The following is a 9,601-nucleotide window of genomic DNA, read 5'->3' as shown; positions in this document are numbered from 1 at the left end:
TCCGTTTGTGGTGACATGGCAGAAAGTAGGAACCCCTGACACCAGGCTGGCAGAGATGAAGAACCACACTAGGATGGTGACTGGCATTCAGTAGGTACTTAATAAATGTTCTCTGCTGCCTGGTGAGCTTTGCCAAGAACCTTTAAATGCTAAAGTTTAAATGTTACTAAGATTTTCTTGACTCAAGCATCCCTACTTCCTTACAAGTATTGATAGAGAAACAAGAGATGGGACCCGACAGTGCCTGGGGCTGCAGCGTCCCGGTTGCTTCTTCACCACGGGGAAGGGTCATCGTGGCTCTGGGACAGAGCAGCATCTAGGAACTCCTGCGTTTGATGGAGTGGACACAGGAGCTAGTGCCGCATTTTCTGCAGGTTGGCATTTCCCCCTTGCTGAGGTGAATTAACTCCTTCTGGTAACGAGGCTAGCAATGCCAAGTAAACAGCTTCCCAGGACCCAGACGGGAGCAGTTCAGAAGAGAGAAGGCAAGTGCCGGCCGATTACAGTGATTTTCACTCCATTTTCCTCTTTCAGTCAGTCAGCCTTTGCTGAAGGGTCTTCAGCAGGACGTAGGCAGCCAGCACCCCTGTAGAGGAGAGAAAGGGGCATTTTACGCGCCAGTGAGGCGCTGAGGGCGGAGAGGTTAGGCAGCTTTGTCAGGCCGCCCCTGACTAGGATGCTCCCCTGGGCCTGGTTTCTTCTGAGAAGCGTTTCCAGGATTGCTAGAGTAGGCCCTTGTTGTTTGTGTTGTCTTTCGGCTTTACAGAACCCTATTTTGCATATAATATGGTTCACTCATTTCCAGTGTAGAACCTGACTCCCTGATTGTTGACGGAGGTTTCTGACCCACCCGGTCCTGCAGCTGTTCCGTCCCAAAGAAATACACAGAAGTCTACATTAATTACAAACTGATTGGCCCAGTAGCTCAGGCTTCTTGTTAATTAAGATTTACTGGCCATCCATCTCTTCTGGAGAACTGTGTGGTTGACCCTCTTAACTCTTCTTTAATCGGGTAGTTGCACAGCTGCTAAGTCAGGGCTGTTCTTTCTAAATGATTTCACAGCATTGTCAACCCAGTCTATGGTTGAGACAGGGTCTCTCTACAGAGCCCTGGCTGTCCTGGAACTCACTATGTAGACAAGGCTGGCCTTGTGCTCACAGAGATTTGCCTGGCTCTGCCTCCAGAGTGCTGGGACTACAGAAGTGTGGTCCCTAGGCCCAGCTTGTCTCTTCACTTTCTTGATAGAGAGCTTTGATATAGAAAACATTTTAATATTTTTTGAAGAACAATTTATTATCCCCTTTTTCTGTCACTGTTGCCTGAGCAGTTAGTGGGAAAAGCATTGCTCTTTTGGAAAAAAAAAAAAAAAAACAAACAGAGAAGTGTGGTGTTACATACCTTTAGTCCTAGTAGCAGGAAGGCGGAGGCAGAAAAATCTCTGTGAGTTTAAGGCCAGCCTGGTCTGCGAGGTGAGTTCCAAGACAGCCAGGGCTACGTAGGGAGACTCTGTCTCATGAATAAATAAATAAAGCCAGAGAAAAATAGTCAATTTATGAAAATCAAGAAAACAAAGCTACCTGAATGGAAACCCTTTTTCTGTGGTTAGCGTCTCTACATACTCAGTTGTTTCCCCCACGTCTCTTGGTACGGGTTAAATGTCAGTTGCTGCTACAGAGTGTTTGAGACGCAGCTGGCACGTCAGACAGACTGAGGTTCGAGCACTTGCCTGTTCCAGAGCTCAGTGTCCTGAGATCTGAGAGGCATGTTTATTAGAGAAGTCTTTTCGGCTCCAAGTGACAGGAAAGCAATTTAAAGCAGCTTAGCTAGAGAAGGGAAATTACTGGTTCATGTGGCCACCACACGGAGGCGAGGAACCGTGGCTTTTACTAGAGGCAGATCTCTTCTTTCCTCCGCGTTTTCCTCTCTGCTGTGACCCGGATGCTCATTCCCTCACCCCCGCTGGAGATGCCAAAATCCCAGCTCTCGCCGTAAAGGGAGGCGGCGCCTTTAAGAGGCGTTTAGCCGCAGTCCTGATGATGGTTACTTGTTTCCTTATAAAAGAGGCTGGGAGAGCACCCTCACCTTCCATGTGACGTTATCAGCCAAGACGAGCACCTGTGAACCAGGAAGCAGCCTCTCCTTAGACAGTCTTTCCGTTGGCACCTTGATTTAAGACTTCTCAGCCCTTGGCACTGGAACTAGCATCTTGGGTGGTGTGTTTATAAACCGCCCGGTTTCTAACAGCGGATAAAAAATCCTCCCCGTCTCTCATTCTTTAAGTATCCTGGCTTTGGTTTAGACTTCCCTTTACCAATTGGCCCCATTCCTGTGTATTGTGTGTAACTTCCTTTGTGTGCAGGGCTGGTGAGGGGCGGGGTGGTCATGAGCGCTTGTTGCATAACTTCTTACTGTATTGTCCAAGTCCCAGTGATTGCTGCTAAGGTCTCTTTGGATCACGTGCCCATCTCTGAATCAGTCTCCATGGCCAGGGAGACGGACCACTCTTGACTGATGGGTCATTGATTCGGGGGACTGCTTGTGTGCAGTAAATCCACATAGACACACAGAACATGCCCTAAACACTGTGAACACACAATTGAACGTGTACATGCCTGGTTTCCTTTTGGTGATAACAGTCTCTGTTAAATTTGGTAGGATGTTTCTCATTTGATAAGGAATTTTTTTTTTAGATATAAATGAAAACATTATACTCTTGTAAGATAAAGACTTTTTGACTCATGGAAATTTCTAATAGAAAAAAAATTTTTTGACAGGATTTTGACATTGGGGGTGGTAACTTTATGGGCGGAAAGAAAGTTTATGTGTGCACACAGTGGGACAAGAATCAAGACCAGCACACAAAAATAATAAAACAAGAGTGCTCATGATTAATCTTTCAGAAAGCAACAAGATACAAAAATGGTAATGAACGTGGCTTTAAGAAGGGAAGCCCAGGCTAGTATAATACCACAAGCCTTTGAAACCCTCACTTGGGAGGCAATGGCAGGCAGATTTCCATAGGTTTGAGGCCAGCCCAGGCTACACAATGAGACTCACTCAGAGAGAGAAGGGGGAGGGGGGGAGACTTGATCCAGGCTGCAATGCTTGTGAGATCCATCATGCGACAGACGACCACATAATCGGCAAGCGCTAGCATCCCCCCCCCCCGCCCCCATCTCTTCCAAGGCCGCCACCAGTGCAGTCTTCAGACAGGACAGGAACAGAGGGGTTCTGGGTTCCAAAACTGTGAGCCCAGAAAGGCTAATCGTCTCATTGATGTAAGCTAAACAGAAATACGGAGCCCGGAAAGGAAGGTCTGACTGTTGGGTGAGAAGTGTCCATGTTTGGGAATGACCCAGTGTGTCTGTATTTGGGCCCGTGATGGGAGAGTGTGACAGGACACAGGGGGCAGGGAACAAAGAGCTAGGAACAGGTGTGGTCTGAACGACAAGAAGATGCCAGGGAATTCCCAGCACAGGAATGGCAGCTAGAGATTTCGTGGTGGCCTTCGGGAAAGGGAGAGATGGGGGGCACAGCAGCCTTCTCGACGGGGAAAGGCACTTGGTTCTGGTTTGCTGCAGAAGACGTAGGATGGAGAAGACCCGGTTCTGAGGGAGACCCGGTTTTGAGGGTGCCCTTAGAACCCAGCTGGGGATAGAACAATGGTGATAGCCATCACTGTACTTCCAAATGGTGCAGGGTTGGAGGCACGGTCCCCCTAATCCTGTGCATGCTAGACCCTGCACATTCTGTTCTGTTATCTTCCCAACAGGAAACTTCCAGCTGATTGCAGATCCAGCTTCGTTTGAAACCGTGGCTGACTTAGTCCGTTCTGTCCGACTGCCCCAGAGTCCCGAGACTCACAGAAGTCCTCCCTGTTTCCAGAACCTAGTTCCCATCTCTACAGATGATTGGCCCCTGATGCTGAAGAAAAGAGAAACACTGTCTTTAATCGGCCTCGAGGAGAGTCACGGGAGGAAGCTGCTCCGTTGTGAGGTGAGGAAGACGGACCCTCCCCTCAGGCTGCTCCTGCCCATGAACTGCCGGGGTCACTTCCAGGAGTGCCCGGATGACCATTTCTACTCCATTGACACCATCGTGAGGTGGAAGCTGCTTGCAGGGCGGAAACGCAAGGTTCGGATGGAGGCAGGATACGGTCTGAGGCATCTTAACCCCCTGGTTCCGGCGCACTTTAGTGGCCATCTAGTTCTGCACCCCTACTTCTCGGTGAAGGCATACCTGCCAGGTAAGTGGGGGGAAACAGTCCGGTTCTGTTGCGAGAACAAGAAACCTTGAGGCTGAGGTAATTATAAAGAAACGAGCCTTTATAGCTCCTAGCCTTGGAGACTCAAAGCCCAAATCGCATGGCGCCAACTTTGGCAGGGACTTTGTGGCAGGTGGCGCCATGGCAGAGCTCTTGCAAGAGAGAAAGACCACGTCTTTGCAAGACAAGAAGCCGCAGCAAGGAGGCAGTATAGCCGTTCTATAACTTGACGGGTGCTACTAGAACCTAGCTCCATCCCGCTGTGTCTAATCTCACCTCGCCAGGGACCAGGTTTCCGGAACAAACACTCTTGCAGGATAGGCTCAGATCATACTCAAACACTGAAGACGCTGCCCCCTACAGGCATAGAAGGGCATTTGCTTCAAGGACTTGGGCTGAACAGCAGAGGCTCTAGTCTGTGCAGGCAGCTAGCCAAGGTCCAAAGATTTGTAAATCGATGGGTTGAGGAACCCCAGTAATAGACGCAAAGATTCCATTTTCAGAAAGTGGTCACGTCTTACCTCACTGGCTCCTCGTCTTGATTTATGGAAAACTATTAGAAGCTGGAGACACCCCCCCCCCAGGTGATTTATCCTATTAGCTACACATCCACTCCATCCCATGGCCCATTATTACATCCTTATCATCACACGCATTTAAACACACTCCTGCAGTAAACCTAAGATGCTCTAATTTGATTCCCTTAATAAATATCCATACCATGTCGACAGTCAGATGGACCGTAAGCAGATTAAAAAAAAGAGTCTCTCCTTTGCGTGGATTTATCATTGATATATTTCCTTATATGTCATCATAAAAGCTAGTTCCTCACCACCCATTAATTTTATGGTTTTGTTTATAGTCCACGGGAAAGCCAGACTCCAGTGCACTTTTCTTTCTTCTCGTAGACTGCACCGCATTACGGTTCTTTGCAGAAAGAAACGCCGCGTTATGTTCAGTGTGAATTTACAACAGCCTTCAGATTCCACCTGCTGGAAGATCCCTTTCAGTAGGCAAGGCTTGTAAAAGACTAATTTCACTCCGTGGCGGGACTCGAGGAGGCGTGGTTTCCTTTGTTGTTGGGTTTCCGACAGAAATTTTGCTTTGGCTTGTCTAGCTACAGCTTTGCTTATCGGTTGAACGGTTGTACGTAGACTGACCATGGCACGTTCCCCCAGCCCTCACTCCATGACGTCTCCATAGTTCATGTCTCTTATCCTTCACCTGCTCAGTCTTTCGAGCAATGACAACAGCTGTGAGTATCACAGGAGCGGTTGGTCTAGCCGTCCCCAAGGGGACCTTGGGGGTAAGGACTGGGTCTCTCACCCTTGTGCAGTTGTGCGGCTGAATCAGCTCACCTCCAATCCAGCCTTCTTCCTAACCCGTTCTTGCTGAGCCGTTCCTTGCTTTGCCTCGCTCTGGCTTCTGAAACTCACAGCTTTCAGCTTCTACCAAGATGAATGGATTGTGTTTATCTCTAAAACTATGAGGTTGGACTGAGGCTGTGGTTTGGTGGCAGATCATGTAGGACACCCTGGGTCCCATGAGATGGCTCAGTGTAAGAGCACTGAGCGATCATCGAACGAGCCTGCATTAAATTCCCAGCACACAGGGCAGTTCACAATGGTGTGTAACTCCAGTTCCACGAGACCTGACTCCCTCTTCTGGCTTCTGTGGGCATTGCATGCATGTGGGGCACAGTTATAAATGCAGGCAAAAACACCCATATGCGTAAAATTTTGTTTAAATTATTTTAAGTGAAAATAAATAAAGTGGAACTGATTTTCGAAGAGACAAAAATTGAAATACCCTTCAGTTTTAAGTGTACTGATATTTAATTTTTATTTTAATAAATAAAGCTTGCCTGAAGTTCAGAGAGTAAAACAGTCACACTGGCCAGCCATACAGACCACGCTTCAATAACTCACACCTTTAATCCCAGTAGCTACACTAGCTTGCCAGAGAAACTGCGTGGCGCGCCTTTAATCCCAGTGGTGCAAGCCTTTAATCCCAGCCCTAGAGAGGATTATAAAATGGGAGGAGTCATCTCTCAGACACAATCTATCTCAGGCTGAGACTCCTGGAGGCAGAATCGCCATTTTGGACTGAGGTCAAGGTAAGACCCAGTGGCTGGCTGCTTTGCTTTTCTGATCTTCAGGTTGGACCCCCAATTTCTGTCCCTGAGTTTTTATTTAAGTTTTCATTTAAGTGTGACTCTGTCCATGTTTCTGTCAGTCTGGCTGCTTGGGAGACTTAGACAACAGGGTCATTTGAGCCCAGGAGTTTGGGGAGAGCCTGGGAAACAGTAAGATTCTACCTCACAAAAGTATTCTTTGTACAGCTGGAGACGGTGACTTCGCAGTTAAAAGTACTTGTTGCTCTTCCAGAGGACCCAGGTTTGATTCCCAGCACCCATGTAGCAGCTCACTACCACTGCAACTCCAGTTACCGGGGTCCAACATCCCTTACTGGCCTCTGCAGGCACTAGACATGTGTGTGGTGCACAGACATATGTGTAGACAAAGCAACATACATATAAAGTAAACACATCTTTTAAAATATATTTTTTTAATTTTTAATAAATTTTTGGTTTACGTCGCTGACAGATAAAATGTATAATTTATTTATTTGTTTGTTTGTTTGTTTGTTTATTTTTGGTTTTTCGAGACAGGATTTCTCTGTGGCTTTGGAGCCTGTCCTGGAACTAGCTCTTGTAGACCCAGGCTGGCCTCGCACTCACAGAGATCCGCCTGCCTCTGCCTCCCGAGTGCTGGGATTAAAGACATGCGCCACCATCGCCCGGCTGTACGATGCATTTTAACAAGCCCTTACGTCCCGGGTTATCAGCACCATCCGCTGAGATATCTAGATGACAATGACTGTGGACCAGGTTATGGCCTAAAACACTTAACTGTGGAGTTAGTCCCAGAAGGACTAAGTTTGTCAAAGATTAAGGCCAGGTTCCTATAACAGCTTCCGAAATTGACCTAACTTGGCATTACCAGCTGATAGAGATCCCTGAACACCTTGGGGTCTTGGTGGGGATTGTGGATGTGGGATGGCGATGAGCTGCAACACACTCAACCGTGTTCCCGTTTTCTAGACGGCCCCTCGTGTCCTTTATGAAGAGTGTAGATTCACGATTGCATTCACTCCGCAGTACCAGACACACTGACAGATCCCGCGGCAAAAGAAGGCCGGAACCATCCTGCCGGGTAGAGTCAAGTGAACATAGCAAACCTCTTGGGTAACATGGTACAGTCAATAGGAGAGGGTTATCAGTTGTAGACACGAGAGAAAATGCATGAATCCGTTAGCTGTGCTTCCTTCCAAAGCCTCATGCTGTATCCCTTTTGACTTTCCCAGGTTCGGTCCAGATCAGCATCCCCTCCGATTTGGACATCCATATCACTGAGATTAGCTCCTTGGCTTGTAAGCCCTTTGCACTGATGACAATGAGAGAAATATACGGTATGGACGCAAACAAATTCCCAGTGAGAATAAAAATAATGAGTGTGAGCCTGTCGGAGAGCAAGGCGGTCCCAAAGCCTTTGAAGAACGGGCAGCTCTTAACCATCCTCAGGACGGAAGAGGTGAAAAAGTTCGTTGCCACGGAGATTTCCGAAGGGAAGAAAGGGAGGTGTTTTCTCATCCCATACACCTATCAGGGCCTGATACTTAGGGGGGGTCGCTATTTTAATGCTGTTTCTGATGTCGCGGCAGCCATGCAACAAGGACAGCTCCGCTTCCAGTCTTCCAGGGACTACACCTCCTGCGCGGAGCCATTTGCGTCTTTCTCAGCCAACGAGAGCTTCCTGGCTCTGAAGAAGAGTGTGGTGTCTGCGCAGATCCACAATGAGCTACACCGGGTGGAGGTTCTCAAGTGCCTGAACCTCACCACCAAAGCCGACGTCAAGCTGCCCTTGTTCGCAGAAGGAGAGTTCCGGGAGTTGTTTGAGGATGCTGGACCAGGGACCATGCAGGAGCTGTGCCAGATCCCAAAACTGCCGTGCCACATCAGAGTGGTGGGGCCAGATCCTTCCATGGCTAGAGACCCTCTGTATGGAACGGAGGAGCTGAGGGTTGAAAACATCATCGTGGAGCAATGCCTCATAGCCAAAGACGAAACTTTACCAGAGGTCTTGGATTCTGCAGAAGACATATACCGGGACTTGCCGGAAGCCACGTTTGAAATCCCAATTGAGAAGTCAAGCTGTGAGGTGTTGGTGATAGAAGAACGGTTTTGGAGAGCTGATGTCAGAAAGGAGAGATGCATGACTCTCCAGACCATCCAGGAGATCACTGAGGAGGAGATGCTCACTTTTAGTAATTGCCTGATTCTTCCTCGCCCACCGCCACCCCTTCCAAAGCCCAGAAGTTTGTCTTAAAACAGAAAATATGACTATTAGACCTTGCTTTATTGACAGGATGCAGCATCATCAACCAATCCCTCAGGAATTGAGTATTTGGGGTTCACTGGAACCGATGTGGGGGCTCAGAGGAAATCAGGGGTGTCACCACTACTTGTTATTCCCACCTCTCTCATACGTTTGCCATAAGTTGTGTTAGCATCCTGTTCCTGCGACAGAATGCCCGAATAATAAATTCATGAGGAAGGCCAGGCGGTGGTGGCACACGCCTTTAATCCCAGGACTCGGGGAGGCAGAGGCAGGCGGATCTCTATGAGTTTGAGGCCAGCCTGGTCTAGAAGAGCTAGTTCCAGGACAGGCTCCAAAAAGCTACTGAGAAACCCTGTCTCGAAAATCAAAAATAAAATAAAATAAATAAATAAATTCATGAGGAAAGAAGGTTCATTTGGGCCCATGGGTTCAAAGACGTCAGTCCATGATCACTTGGCCCCACTGCCCTTGGCTTGTGGCATGGCGGTACATCGCAGTGGGTCAAAGGTGCCCGCTTCATGATAAGTGAGAAGCAGAAAGGCTCCACCTCCCTTTTTACATGCCCCCCCCCCGAAACCTAACTCCCTTCATCAAGGCTCCTCCTCTCCTTTAATAACTTATTGAAATTTACTTGATGTGTATTGGTGTGAAGGTGTCAGATCCCCTGGAACTGGAGTTACAGTTGTGAGTCGCCGTGTGGGTGCTGGGAATTGAACCCGGGGTTCTCTAGAAGAGCAGCCAGTGCTCTTAATCCGCTGAGCCATCCTTCAGCCCCAAGTTCTACCCTCTCCCAATTGCACCATGAACCAGAGAGACTAAGCCTTTAACACACGAGCCTTTCTGGGACACCTATCCAGATAATCGCAGCTGTCTGGGAGACAGGCTTTTCCCTTGGTATGCATGGGAAGCTGGCCTCTGATGTTGTGGAATAGCCAC

General features: G+C 48.3%; 1 protein-coding gene across 1 annotated transcript in view; it reads left to right on the top strand.

Annotated features, from left to right (window-relative positions):
- The window catches only part of LOC126516062 (protein THEMIS3-like), a 37,130-nt gene extending 28,120 nt beyond the window's left edge, over nt 1–9,010 (top strand). The window contains exons 3-4 of the mRNA XM_050166220.1: nt 3,774–4,247; nt 7,632–9,010. Coding sequence (XP_050022177.1) covers nt 3,774–4,247; nt 7,632–8,653 — 1,496 coding nt within the window. The 3' untranslated portion in view covers nt 8,654–9,010. The remainder of the gene's footprint in view (nt 1–3,773; nt 4,248–7,631) is intronic.
- Nucleotides 9,011–9,601: the final 591 nt, after the last annotated feature.

Source organism: Alexandromys fortis, unplaced genomic scaffold (genome assembly GCF_014885135.2).
Source record: "Alexandromys fortis isolate MF-2015 unplaced genomic scaffold, M_Fortis_MF-2015_v1.1 scaffold_143, whole genome shotgun sequence".
Taxonomy (NCBI): Eukaryota; Metazoa; Chordata; class Mammalia; order Rodentia; family Cricetidae; genus Alexandromys; species Alexandromys fortis.
This window is presented reverse-complemented; position numbering and strand designations above follow the sequence as displayed.